The sequence below is a fragment of the Canis lupus genome, chromosome 2 (genome assembly GCF_003254725.2).
Source record: "Canis lupus dingo isolate Sandy chromosome 2, ASM325472v2, whole genome shotgun sequence".
Classification (NCBI taxonomy): Eukaryota; Metazoa; Chordata; class Mammalia; order Carnivora; family Canidae; genus Canis; species Canis lupus.
Window position 1 is genome coordinate 65,387,393 of NC_064244.1, and position 14,683 is coordinate 65,402,075.

General features: G+C 44.0%; 1 protein-coding gene across 2 annotated transcripts in view; it reads left to right on the forward strand.

Annotated features, from left to right (window-relative positions):
- The window catches only part of LOC112660253 (ATP-binding cassette sub-family C member 12), a 162,288-nt gene that overhangs the window by 59,053 nt on the left and 88,552 nt on the right, over positions 1 to 14,683 (forward strand). The window contains exons 24-30 of one of the 2 annotated variants that reach the window (XM_035714028.2): positions 593 to 682; positions 2,091 to 2,280; positions 3,755 to 3,914; positions 7,006 to 7,084; positions 7,777 to 7,893; positions 10,553 to 10,717; positions 10,841 to 11,311. The exons of the other annotated variant lie outside the window; for it this stretch is intronic. Of the exons in view, the coding sequence (XP_035569921.1) occupies positions 593 to 682; positions 2,091 to 2,280; positions 3,755 to 3,914; positions 7,006 to 7,084; positions 7,777 to 7,893; positions 10,553 to 10,717; positions 10,841 to 10,933 (894 nt within the window). The 3' untranslated portion in view covers positions 10,934 to 11,311. Of the gene's footprint in view, positions 1 to 592; positions 683 to 2,090; positions 2,281 to 3,754; positions 3,915 to 7,005; positions 7,085 to 7,776; positions 7,894 to 10,552; positions 10,718 to 10,840; positions 11,312 to 14,683 lie in introns of those variants that run through there. 2 annotated transcript variants of the gene reach the window in all.

Sequence of the window (14,683 nt, forward strand, 5' to 3'; positions counted from 1 at the left end):
CTTGGGTATAGGCAGATTATTTGGGAGATGTTCCTAAGAAATAGGACTGAGGGAGCAAGAGAATAAGGCAGAGAAGGAGGAACTCGATCATGGGCATGTGTCACTGAGATTGCTGTTCTGGGTCACCAGCATTCAACTCCATTGGCACCTCCTGAAAAGCATATAGGATGTCCCCTGGATTGTCCCCCAAAGGTGAGGGACAGGGGCCTTTATCTACTGGTTCCTTTCCCCATTAGTTGAGGGTTGCCTATGGGTCTTTAGCTCCCCCATGTTCCAGGGCTGCAATTGTGCATAGCCCAAGCAGGATCCTGTGGTATGGGCGAAGGTTATGAACAGAGAGCAGAAAGACACACAGAAGGTACCTGAGGTGGTATGATGCCAGTGGAGTCTTGCCCAGAACTGCTCACCACCACTGCAGCCAACGTCAGAAGTGGGCTCAGGAGGCGCCAACAGGATCTGCTCCATTCTTGTAGGGAAATTGTCTTGGTCTGAGAAGTCACTCAAGGGAGAATGGTAACTAGTAGTTTTTAGAAACATTGAAATCCTTGGCACACCCTCATCAGCTTCTTGACCTGATGCTTCTTCATTCCAGCTTGCGTCCAACTTCCAGGCCACTGCCCGGATTGGTTCAGAGACAGAGGCATACTTCACAGCTGTGGAGAGGATATGTCAATACATGAAGGTGGGACGTGGGTCTGGTTTGTTATGGGATACTCTGGAAGGCTTCACTTCCATGCCTGGGGCTTGGCTTCTGTGGCTTCTGCAAGCTCCAGCACCCCAGGAACCCCGAGGCCTCTTCAAGAGGCAACTGGTGCTCCTAGCCTTCCTCCCCGTCTTCCCTGGACCTGTGTCTATTATTTCTTAGGAGCCCTTCCATACTCATTGGCCCATTTTTACCACATTCCTTACTGCTTTCCTAGGTGTAGAGAGGGTGTATGCCCTTTTTAGAAATGAGAGTTTTGCCCAAGTACAAAAATAATAATAATGACCATAATAATTGGTATTATTATTGCATCTATTTGTGCCAGAATAGTTAAGAACGTAGATTTTAGAGCCAGATCAACTGGGTTCGAGTCCAAGCTTTGCAACTTGAGTCAGCCGTGTAACCTGGGGACAGATCACAGTATATACTTCATTGGGTTATTACAAAGATTGGGTAATACAATATGTGAAGCACTTAGCACAGTGCCTGACTCACAGTAAAGGCTCAATATTGTTATACATAGACAATCTCATGAAATCACAAAACAGTTTTATAAGGTTGAATTATTGTCCCCATTTCCCAGAAGAAGAAACTGAGGCTTGGCTAGGCTGAGCATCTTGCCTAAGATTACACAGCTGGGGACCAGCTGAGCCCTTTGGAACCAGTTCTCCTACCCCAGTTAATAGGAACAGAATTTGTGAATCATAGAGCTTTGATTTAACAGAGGGACGCTGTGGCACAGCGACACCTGTGGTGAAGAGCTGTGACTTGCTGTCAGGCGATCATGCAGCTTCTCCATCACTCGGGCCTCAGGACGCACTCAGCTATGCCTGTTTTGGTAGTGGGCTTGGAGTCCGGCAGCCCTGGCCTGAGTGTTCATCAGCTCTGTGATCTTGAGCAAGTGCTTTAATCCATTTGAGCCTAAAAAAAAATTCCATTTGAGCCTCTGTTTTCTTGTGTATGAAATGCATCTAAAGTTCCCTCCCTTGTAGATGAGGACAGAGGGAGGGGGAATCTGCACAAGGCCTCTGACCCATAAAACATACCGTGCGTGGATCAGCTAGCTCTGCTGCCTTTATCATCACTGTTCTGGATTCTAGTTCTTTAGAGCCCCATATAATAAATTGGAAAAGGTCTCTGCGTTAATAACAAAGGGGCCAGCTATATAGTTTCTCACTCTTTGGGGATGAAATTATATGCGTATCAGGTGAGTGGGAGTGGGGTGTTCCCCTTGGGGGTTCCTCTGATTGCACAGCCAGTTGCTTGACCACAGTGTGGGACAGGCTGGAGTGGGTTACACACCCAACGGTTGGAGGCCAGGGGTCAGCAGGAGATGGGCAGAGATTAATGATAACTATTGATTTCCTTTTCTCTCTTCAAAAATGAGATGTGTGTTCCTGAGTCTCCTTTATGCATAGAAGGCACGAGCTGTCCCCCTGGGTGGCCACAGCACGGAGAAATCACATTTCAGGATTATCACATGAAATACAGGGACAACACACCCATTATCCTCAATGGCATCAACCTGACGATTCATGGTCATGAAGTGGTGGGCATTGTGGGAAGGACGGGTTCTGGTGAGTGGAACATCCTGGATGTCCCCTGTCCTCAACTCTGCCCTGTGGGTGTTGGGCCTATTTCAGGGCATGTGTTTACTCAGTGACCCCAGGGATGTTTATTGGGCCCCCACTCTGTGCCAGACGTTGGTGAACAAAACCCCAAGTCCTTGCTATCATGGGATCCCACCAGAGGAGACAGGTGTTAAGTGATCAAATCAGGAAACCCACAAGGTCATTATAGGTTGTGGTGAATGGCATGGAGGAAATAAAAGGGTGCTGTTAACGGAGTAATGGGGTTGGTGGGTCTTTGAGCTATGGTGGCCTGGGCTCTGAAGCCAACTTTTGAACTGAGACCGAAAGGCTGAGTAGGGTGCAGGGGAGGTATGCCTCGAGCACAGGGCAGTGTAGGGCTCTGCGAGGGTAAGAGCAGGGCCAGAAGTGAAATCTGGGTCCTGCTTCTCCTTCCTAGACCTCATATTGACCTCTTTCTTTGCCCTCTCCTTTCTGACCACTTTCCCTTCCTTCCTCTCCTATTACTTTTGGGAAGTCTGGTCCAAGGATAACTCCCTCCCATTTTTGCATTGTTCAGAGACACTGCTCAGACTTGATTCTTGCCCCACCTTGTGTGCCTCAGAGCTGCTTCCTCCAGGGAGCCTTCTGGGAAGACTAGAGCCTTCCTGGGTCTCCACCTCCTCAGGTCTTGCAGCCCTATTAGGGGAAGTGCTTCCATCTGTGTTCTTTAGTGTGTTCTTCCCTTTCTGCTTCTCGCCTGCAGTTGGCCTGAGAGGGCTGGAGACATAGAGAAGATCTCAGTAGATACTGGTCCAGTTGACTTGTATTTATTCAGTAGGTATTTATTGAGCACCTACTATCTGCCAGGCAAGGGGAACATAAAGGTAAACAAGACACACAGCTACCCCCTCCATTCACCTTTTTAGAGCAGAGGTTGAAAACTCAAATGCCTTTGGGGCCTGGCAAGCAACATGCACAGGTGAAATGGGTCAGGGATATGATAAGTGGGGTGGGTGGGCAGTGTGTTGGATTGGAGAGCACTGTTCTCTCAAGGAAGCAGCTGTGCTCAGCTCCAGCTGCGTGTTGTGTGGGAGGATGAGGACCAGTGTTGCCAGTTCTAGGTTTCAAGAAAAGCATGCAATTTGGATTTTTATATATAGGATCTTTGAATTTTTAAAATCCTGGCACAGAACTTAAAAAATAACAGTTAACACTATGTGTGTGGAACAGAATATATAAATGGCTGGATTTAATCCAGGCGATCTATTTGTGCCCTCTGATCTAGGCTGTAAGAAAGCTGTTTGTGGTTTGGGGTACCACTTGCAGCAGAGACTCCAGGCCTCTTCTGCTCTTGCAGGGCTCAGAATGACAAGGGATGGACTGGAGAGGGAAGCATGTCAGGTGTGAACTCCAGGTGTGGCCCCTGCTGCCTCTAGAACAGATCAGGAAACTGAAGCCCCACTTGTTTTTTGCCTGACAGGGAAGTCCTCCTTGGGGGTGGCTCTCTTCCGCCTGGTGGAGCCTACAGCAGGCAGGATTCTCATCGATGGCGTGGACATTTGTAGTATCAACCTGGAGGATCTGCGGTCCAAGTTCTCCATTGTCCCTCAAGATCCTGTCCTGCTTTCAGGAACCATCAGGTGAGTGCTGGCCCAGAGGCTCCCAGGAGGGGTGGCAGGACCAAGATGCCAGGGCTGGGCTGCCTCTGGTTAACTGGTGGCCAGTGCCCCAGTTTGGGGGCCTCTGATCTCTCCTTATCACACTGGGCCACTCACTGGGACTCACTGGAGTGTCCTTGAAGATTGAGTGAAGCTCTGATACACACAAGAGCACTTTGTAAACCATCATGCGCTAAATGAAAGCGAGGCATACTTTTTATTTTTTAGAAACCTGATGGGATTGGTCAGACTTCAGTTCACCATTAAGTATTTGCACTGTGGATACCATATTCTTTTATGTCAAGCTGTGGTTTATTCTCTTCTCTTTACCCACTGGGTAACCAAGCTGATGGGGGCATTTTAGTCTGGGAGGGAGCGCTTCTTCACAGGCAGGGGAGAAGTGAGAAATAATCAACTTTATTCAGATTCATGCTCCTACTTCACAGTGCACATGAGCATATGGGAACACCAAGGCATGGAAATTGAGGAAGCCTAATGCACTAAAAATGAAGCTCATGTTGCAAGGATATTTAAGGGACATTCTTAGAGGCAAGAGGATAAACTGACCCTTAGAGCTCTGTTTAATAATTTATGAATTTACTCATCATTTCTTCCTCCTTCCCCCTCCCTGCTTCTTTCCTCTTCCCTCACTCTTCTCCTTCCCTTCTCTTCTCCCTCCCTTCCCTTCTTTCCTATATCCCTTCTCTTCTTCCTCCCCTTCCTCCCCCCTTCCTCCCTTCTTGCCTGCTGCCTGCCTGCCTTCCTTCCTTCCCTCCCTCCCTCCCTCCTTCTCTCCTTTCATACATTGAACTCACCTTTTCTGAGCCTTTGCCAGGCCCAGACATTATACTAGGGACTAGGGTTACTGATGAATGAACACTGCCCCTGCTGCCCCAGGAGTTCAGAGTGCAGTCATGGGGGATGGGGGGGGGGGGTGAGTGTAGAGATGTAAGAACCAACAGATTATAATACAAGGAGGTATTTGGTAGATCAGAGATGCAAAGCACTAAAGGAGCCCAGAAGTAGAACAAATACCTCTACGTAGGTGAATCTAGAAAGGCTCCACAGAGGAAGGGACATTTGAGCAGGGTCTTGAAGGGCACGTAGGAGGTTGCCTGGGAGAAATAGAGGAGAAAAGTCTTCCAGGGAGAGTGTATAATATATGCACAAATGGAGAACTTTAAAATGAGTATGTTAGGGGAATGAGATAACATTTAGTGATAGATCTCTGTTTAGCTAGAGCTTGGTTTAGCTAGTCCTTGATATAGGAGTAGTAGAAATATGAATTCACATTTACGAGCATTTATATGTGCCAGCCCTATGCTTTAATGTTCTGTCTCATTTAACTGTCACCACAACCCTATGAAATAGGCACTGTTATTATCCCTCCTCTATAGGGGGAGACACTGAACTTAGGAAAAGTGTGATTTGTTTCAGGAGACACACAAGTAAATGGTAAAGATGAGATATAATCCCAGGTCATCCAATCTCTTAACCAGTGCTGTCCCCCTCCTTGCAGCAGGAAGGAGTGTGGATTGGGGCCTACGCATCTCTTGGGGGAGAGGGTGGCAATCTATGAAAATGCTTTGGAGGTTATCAAATGTCATGGAGAGAAGACATTCTACCTTCTGCTTCTTTAATACAATCTAACCCTCCACACAAAATGTTTGTGGATGCCTAAGTAAAGCAGAGGTTAAGGGTAGGTTTTAATCACCGTTTGCATAACAGAGGAGTGTTAATGTCGCCTATGCCAAATGCCAGTGCAAACTTTAATGGGTATAAAGTCCAGGTAGATCCCAATCTGATGTTGCCTGGATAATCAGTTAGGACTTTTTCACTGCAAGAGATAGAAAAACCAACCCCACTATAGTGAGATACCACTTCACACCTACTAGGATGGCTATAATGAAAAAAAAAAAAAAAAGAAAGAAAGAAAAAAGAAAAAGGAACATAATAAGTATTGGTGAGGATGTAGAGAAATTGGAATCTTCATGCACTACTGGTGGGAATATAAAATGGTACAGCCTCTGTGAAAAACAGTTTGGCAGTTCCTCAAAAAGCTAAATGTAGAATTAGCATATGATCCAGTAATTCTTCTTCTAGGTATATACCCAAAAGAGTTGAGAGTGGGACTTGAATAGATATTTGTATATCAGTGTTTGTAGCATTATTCATAGTAGCCAAAAGGTGCAAACAACCCAAGTCTTTGTTCATCAACAGATAAATGAATACACACACATACATGCAATGTAATATTAATGAACCATAAAAAAGAATGAATATTTGATATATGCTACAACGTGGATAGACCTTGAAAACATTATGCTCAGTGAAATATATCAGACACAGAAAGACAAATGTTGTCTATTTCCACTTAAATGAGGTGCCTGGAATAGACAAATTTTTAGAGAAAGAAAGTAAAATAGAAGTTACCAGAGGCTGAGGGATGGGAGAAGACTAATGGGCAGAGATTTTGATAGGGATGATGAGTTTTGGTGGATGGTTACACAACATTGTGAATGTATTTAATGCCACTGAATTATATACTTATAAGCATTTAATGATAAATATGTGTATGCTAATACACATACACTGTCCTGCCCTCACCCCCAAACATCCCAAGTGGGTTAAGCTAAAAATGCCCTCTTTGGATTATGGTATTGGGAAGGTCAAGAATGATTCAGGGACTTTGTGTCTCCCTAACTCTTCCTTGGCTTCATTGCTGGCCTTCAATACCAGCCCCTGGGGAACTCTATGTGTCCCACTACTGAAGCAAGATGGTTGCAGCCATCTACTTATGCCTGAGTCACTTGTTCTACCTCTGGAATTGGTGGTAGAGGACCCCCTGGACCATATGGGCTTGAGGGTTGGAGAGGAGGTGGTCTCCAAATAAAACTTGCCTACAGAAGGAATGGGTACTGGGAAAGCATAGAAAATGACCCATGGTAATTCCATGGGTTTCTCTACACCCAGTAAAACAGTTCTAACATTCATAATCATCTTCTGTGAATGGGACAGATATCCCATAGTTGCATGTGGTTTATGGAGCATTTCTCTTCCTCTTCTATGGCAGATTCAACCTGGATCCCTTTGATCGTTACACAGATGAACAGATCTGGGATGTCTTGGAGAAGACATTCCTGAGCATGACAGTAAGTAGCTCTAAGACCTGATTCTTGGTCTTAGCCTGCCTCTTTAACAGCAGTGCCTGCTGGTCCGTTGGGGCTTATCTCACATGATATTTCAGATGCTGCAATTTTGGGGCATGGTTTAAATAATCTCATGGAGATGAGATGATTTTGGATTCCTAAATAAAGTCTGATGGCACTCAGACACCAACAGTGAGGCTCAGGGGACACTGCAAAAGCAAGGTAGGTGAGGTGTTTGCCCTTCTGGTTCTTACGTTCAATGGGAGATACAGACAGCAAAAAGACACATAAGATACTTTCAGATAGTGGTAAGTGCTCTAACGGTAGTAATGAGACCAGTAGATACTTCAGTTGGGGAGCAGCTTCTTTACATGAAGTGGTCAAGCATGGCCTCTTTAAAGATGGGGCATTTGAGCTGAGACCAAATATTGAGGGGGCAGTAGGACACAGATCTTTGAGAGAACATCCTAGGTTCGGGAACTAGCATGTGCAAAGACCCTGAGACCAGAGTGAGTGGGGCACAGGTAAGGAAGAGAAAAACCAGTGGCTGGAGTCTAGAGAGGCAAGGAGTGTTACAAAGTGCTACAGGAGAGGTCCTGGGTGGTGGGGTAGGGGTGAGATTAGGTCTCACACCACAGTGGCCTACATGTCTGCGTGCTTTCATAGCCTACATCTCATTTTCCCTGATATTACAGATCTCAAAGTTACCCCAAAGACTGCAAGCAGAAGTTGTGGAAAGTGGCAGAAACTTCTTCTCTGTGGGGGAGAAGCAGCTGCTCTGCATTGCAAGAGCACTCCTTCGCAACTCCAAGGTGAGACCATGGAATGGCATGGGAGGTCATGGATAACACCTGGTTTGAGAAACCATGCTGGCTCTTTCTCCCTCCAACTTTATAGGATAGTAGGTGCTGTGCTATCTGTCCTTCCACAAATACCCATAGGGCTTCCTCATGTCACTGATTGCCATTCTGCACCTATCTGTGGTGTGGGAGAGGCATGTAAATGGGGACTCAGCCTGGGCTCTCTCAAACCCTGATATTCTGCAGCTAAGCTCAAATGATCCACCACTAGAACCAAATCATGATGCACTTCCCTTACAGAAAGTCGAAAGCTTAGAAGCTTATTAATTTAACAGTTACCCATTGTATATTCTTTTAAAAAGTTGGATATAGGACATTCTCGTGCTCTTTATTAAAGTTGGAAATCAGATGACAACTGTTTCAGGACAAAATTACTTTTTTTTTTTTTTCTGTTACTGTCAGGTGTAGAATTTAGTGATTCATCACTTACATACAATACCTAGTGCTCATTACAAGTGCCTCAATATCAGTCACTCATTGAACCCATCCCCCTGCTCACCACCCCTCCAGCAACCCCTTAGTTTTTTCTCTAAAGAGTTTGTTTCCTTGTTTGCCTCTCTTTCCCTCTCCCGAGGTTCATCGGTTTTGTTTCTTAAATTCCACATCTGAGCGAAATCACATGGTTTTTGACTTTCTCTGACATTTATTTTGCTTAGCATAATACACTCTAGTTCCATCCACGGCATTGCAAATGGCAATATTTCATTCTTTTTTATGGCTAGTGTTCCATTGTATATATATATAACATATCTTATTTATCCACTCATCTGTTGATGGACATTTGGGCTCTTTCTATTAATTTGGCTATTGTTGATAATGCTGCTGTAAACATTGAGATGTATGTATCTCTTTGAATCAATATATTTTTTTCCTTTGGGTAAACACCTAGTAATACAATTGCTAGATCAGAGGGTAGTTCTATTTTTAACTTTCTGAGGAACATCTGTACTGTTTTCCAGAGTAATTGCATCAGCTTGCGTTCCCACCAACAATGTAATAGGGTTCCCCTTTCTCCACATCCTCACCATCAACTATTGTTTTTTGTGTTATTGATTGTAGCCATTCTGATAGGTAAGAGGTGATATCTCATGGTGATTTGCATTTCCCTGATGATGAGTAATGTTGAGTATCTTTGCATATGTCAGCTGTCTGTATATCTTCCTTGGAAAAAATGTCTGTTTATGTCCACTGCCCATTTTTAAACTGGATTATTTGGGTTTTGGGTGTTGAGTTTTATATGTTCTTTATATATTTTAGATTCTAACCCTTTATCAGGTGTCTTATTTGCAAATATCTTCTCCCATCCCTAAGGTTGCCTTTTAGTTTTGTTGATTGTTTCCTTTGCTATGCAGAGCTTTTATCTTAAGGAAGTCCCAATAGTTCATTTTTGCTTTTGTTTCTCTAGCCTCAGGGGATATATCTGTTAAGAAGTTGCTATGGCTAATGTCCAAGAGGTTACTGCCTGTGTTCTCCTCTGGATTTTGATGGTTTCCTGTCTCACATTTAGGTCTTTCAACCATTTTGAATTAATTTTTGTGTATGGTGTAAGAAAGTGGTTCAGTTTTATTCTTTTGCATTTGTTGCTGTCTAGTTTTCCCAACACCATTTGTGGAAGAGACTTTTTTCCAAAATTACCTATTTTAAAAAAGTTTCATCAGATTGTATTTCTTGAAGTTTTCCAAATATTGTGCCAATAACTTTAGGCATTGGACTACTTGGGTTAGTCAGGAGCAAACTTTCTCAAGTGAGGCCACACATACATACTCATCCACACTCACACATGTATACATGTGTGTACATGAGTGCTCACATGCACTCACAGCGCACACCATGGTTAATGAATGATAAACGCAAAACACTGTTAGTATTATTAGAGCTCTGGGAAAAAGCAGGTAGAGCCCAGTGGGTTGGAAGCTGGGGAGAAGGTTTCACAGGAAGGAGGACTCTCTCCCTCTTTCTAGCAGAGATGAAAGACAGGATTTGCAATATTCATGTAGCACTTTCTTAACCACTCAGTTCCTTATTTTACAGTTACTGGGCCACTGATGCCAAAGTTACTTTCTCTAAATTGTTTCCCAAATTTGAGTCATCATTTTATGATTTTTGTCATATCTGCACACTGTCTCTCCTTTGACTTACTTGTGTTGCCTTCTTTTTAAAAGCAGCCTCGTTCTAAACAGTAACATTTGTGAAATCATATCTCTGTGCTACTTATATTTTTCTAATGCATATTGTTAAAGAGAGAGTTTATCCATATACTAGCCACACCATCTCATGTACCTTCCAGGCATGTGTGCGTGCCTCACTTTGGGGAATGTTGGTCTATGTTAATTCAGGCAAATGAGAAAGCAGTTTATAAAACAAGTTTCTACTGGGACATTTTCATCTTCAAGAACTTAATTCTCTGGTCACATACACACAAAAGCTCTTGGTTGAGACCTAACATGCGCTTTAACATAATGGGCAACTAGAGCTCACAGTAGGTTTTGAACAGAATTCAAATCTCTCACCTTCCAGTTAAGGGACTCAGTGGATTAGTGGTAGACCCAAGACTAGATCCTGGTCTCAGGGTTCAAGCAAGCTGACTTCAGCCCTGTTTTGATTCCATCAGATCATCCTTATTGATGAAGCCACAGCTTCCATTGATATGGAAACCGATAGCCTGATCCAGCACACAATCCGTGAAGCCTTCCAGGGCTGCACAGTGCTGGTCATTGCACACCGCATCACCACTGTGCTCAGCTGTGACCGTGTCCTGGTCATGAACAATGGGAAGGTGAGAGCTGTGTCCCTGGGGCCAGTAGGAGGACGGGTGCTCAGACCAGCGTCTCAGCAGACCTTTGGATCCCTCAAGGCTGAGCTCAGTGATGTCCCCTGCCTTCTTTTCTCCATCTCCCAGGTTGTAGAGTTTGACAGGCCTGAGGTCCTGCAACAGAAGCCTGAGTCTGCATTTGCTGCCCTGCTGGCAACAGCCAATTCTTCACTGAGCTAAAGAGAACTGGTGACTGTGGGAGCTGATGGCAGAGCCAAGTGCAGCTGGGAAGTCTGCAGTCTTTGACTTTCTTGAATAGAGATGGCTACTTCTCCTGAAAGCAGGGCTGAAATGTGCTCAGAGGTGCTGTAAATGGGATAGAGAAGAAGATTGGGGGAGCAAAACCTAGAATAGGCCACTTGATGGCTCCCCAAATCTGGGAACCCCCATACCATTTGAGACCATGTGGTCAGATCAGCATGTGTCTCTTTTTAATTGATATGTTGAGTAATTTCATAATAATGTGAAAGCCTATTACAGTTTCTGGATCTGTGTTAAAAGAATTGCAAATGCTGTATTGATTTTGTAAAAAAATAAAATAGAAATAAGAAAAAGTCACATTCTCTGTTCTGCTTTCTTGCTAGCTAGTGCTTGTGCAGCTGCAGGGAGGAGAAAGTCCCTCATACTGGCTTCTGGAAAAGGGACTCCACTGGTTAATGGAATGGAAAGGTCCAGAAAAAGTTCTAGGTTGGGTGCCAATATCTAAAAGATGTCTACCTTCTGAACTCTGCCTCTTATATTCTCAGCTCTACTTTCCTTTTATGGCTTCACTCTTTGGCCTCCCCTCTCCCCATAGTGGTATCAAGGCTGCCAACAGCTCTAGGCTCATGTCCTACCAGCTCGGCACTCTTGGGTCTTCTTTCCCCAAATGATTCCAGCAAAAGTTCCATGGCTAGATTTCCCTGGGCCGACCTGGGTCATGTGCTCATCCCTGTGTCAATCACATGCTGGGCTGTTGGAATGTGGTAACTAGCCAGGTCCAAGTCATATGCCCTTGCTTGGACCTGGGGATGGGGTCACATGGGCTGAGAATGGAGGGGAGGAGTTTCTCCAAAATGAAATTGGGATGGTTTTATTACATGAAGGGGAAATGGATATGGACACTGGGAAGGCCCAAAATAGTAGCTGTCTACTATGTTTATTTACTGATTAGAGCATAAATTGGTGGAATAAAGAATAAAGAGTTCATTTATAACATGTGCCAACTGGAAATAAGATTACTTGTCTCTCCACTCCCCCAAGTAGTTAGAGGATAATTATTTTAAATTTATCACTAGGGAGAACTCATTGTTGGGGGCAAAATCAGTTTTAAAGTATTTTCTTCTTGTTTTCAGATTACAGTGTTTGGTTTTGCCATACGAAAAATCAATTCGGTAAACAAATATCCCAGTTTCTTGCCCCGGGGGAGGTGCTGGGAGTGTAACGATGTCCCTTTCCTCATGGAATTTGGGATCTTATGAGAATGAGTAAACTGTGAACAAGTAAACAGATGGTTCCAGAACGGAGTGTCAAGAGACAAGGACAGGATGCAGGAGATGGAGATGGTTAGAGCAAACTTTGAGGTAGAAGAAAGGTAGTGGTTTACTGACCTGAATACTGAACAAACATTTGATGGTGCAAGAAAGAATGTTCTAAGCAGAGAGAACAGCAAACAAATCCTCCCCAGGAAAGAACTATGACAGGCTGATGCAATCCTTGGACCAAAAGGAGGACTAAGCCCGAGTCCCAGAGTTAGGGAGACGTGTAATCCCCTCTGTCCCCTTCCTGAGGTTCTTAGGTAGCCCCTGTTTCCCTTCCTAGGCCTTTTCCTAGGTGAGTGTCTATTCTCTCTTAAAAATCTCTTTGCCTAGTTTATCTCGTACCCCTTATCTTTTTCTTCTTAGGCCCTGAAGAGTGCCCGGGAGTCCCTCCTGCGCCCATCTTGTCCCAACCCCCGGGGTCACAGAGCTGCTTATCTGCAAGTTGAAAGTGACTCTATTCATCCTGCCCTTCCCCCTCCCAGAGCTGCTGTGGGGTAACTGCATGCATCACCTGTGAGAAGGAGGTTCACAAACTGAGTGCCATGTAGCCATCCATGATACTTGGTTTCCCTAGACCAGCTGTAGTGGCCATATTTTCCCTGCCTTGGCCAGCAGATGGCAGGCTCTTCCCAAAAATTAGGGGAGAGCCTGCAGGTTTCAGATCCAGAGCCCCTGAGCATCCACCTGGGGAAGTGTGGATCCCTGACACACAGCACAGAAGACAGAGCCTCTTTCCACCTTCCCTGGAAGGAGCTTCTCCTAGTGGGATAATTAGAATTACCCACGGAATCTTTAAAGCATCGATGTCCACTCCTTGAGGTTCTGATTCATTGGTTTAAGGTGAAGAGTGAGTGAGTCCCGGGGTTTTTAAAACTTTAAATGAATTTAATGTGAAGCAAAACTTGAGAACCATTGGCTCCAAGCAGCAAAAAAACAGAACTTATTGAAAAATCATGTGTATACTTTTACAGTATTAGTAATATTTTATTTTTTAAGCCAAGTGGTTAAGTCTAGGACTTTGTTTTCTTTAAATAATTCTTTTTTTTCTTTAAATAATTCTTAAATATATAATTTTGTGCATCTGAGCTATTTTGTAATAAAAGTTTAGAAATTAATATTTGATATTGCAAAAATCATTGTAGTGAGTGGATGTAGAACTTGGTTCTACTTCCTTACATTTATGTAATGGTTTGTTGTTATGTGTATTCTCAGTTACCTCCTGGTGCAGAGGGGATGAGAGTATTTTTGGTGCTCAGTTTTTTAAAAAAAATTTAGTCCTTGATTTAATTAATTAATTAATTAATTAGTTTTAATTTTTAAAATTCCAGTTAGTTCCCATACAGTGTAATATTAGTTTCAGGTGTACAATATAACCTCCTGGTGCAGAGGAGATGAGAGTATTTTTGGTGTCCAGTTTTTTAAAAAAAAAATTTAGTCCTTGATTTAATTAATTAGTTTTAATTTTTAAAATTCCAGTTAGTTCCCATACAGTATAATATTAGTTTCAGGTGTACACTTCCATACATCGCCTGGTGCTCATTGGAGAAGGACAAACATTATATGGTCTCATTCATTTGGGGAATATAAAAAATAGTGGAAGGGAATAAAGGGGAAAAGAGAAAAAATGAGTGGGAAATATCAGAAAGGGAGACAGAACATGAGAGACTCCTAACTCTGGGAAACGAACTAGGGGTGGTGGAAAGGGAGGTGGGCGGGGGTTGGGGTGACTGGGTGATGGGTACTGACGGGGGCACTTGACGGGATGAGGACTGGGTGTTATGCTATATGTTGGCAAATTAAACTCCAATAAAAATAAAAAAAATAAAAAATAAAAAAAAAACAAGTGTACTCCTTAATCCCCATCACCTATTTTCCTGTCCCCCACCCACCTCCCCTCTGGTCATCATCAGTTTGTTCTCTAGAGTTAAGAGGTGCCCAGGGGTTTTAAAGGACCTAATTTATCCTCAGGTCGAGCCTTCTCCTATCTAGCCTTCCTCCTGGTCAAATGCGGTGAAGAACTTCGCACAAGCTATGCGGTGTGGTCCACAGTGACAACAGGTGGATGTACAGATGAAAAGAGGCAATAGTGCCACTGGCCCCAGCCCTGCCCTAACTTGACCCCAGCTCTGGACACTCCATTTTAAGGGGAATGCTGCTAAATGGAGGCTGTTCAAAGAACAGCACCAGGGAGCCAAGTTCATTCTTCATTTTCCTGAAGGGCTTCTTCTAGAAGTTATTGCAAAGGTCAGCTCCAGGCCCTGGAGCTGTTCAGGACAGATGTTCAGGTTTATTGGAAGTGTCCCACTAGGGAGTAGCTAGTTTGAGGGGTAGGGAACTCCCAATGGCTGGAAGCCTTCTCTGACACTGACCGCTCTCCTTGGTGTAGGGTGAGGGGGCATGGAGCGTTCCT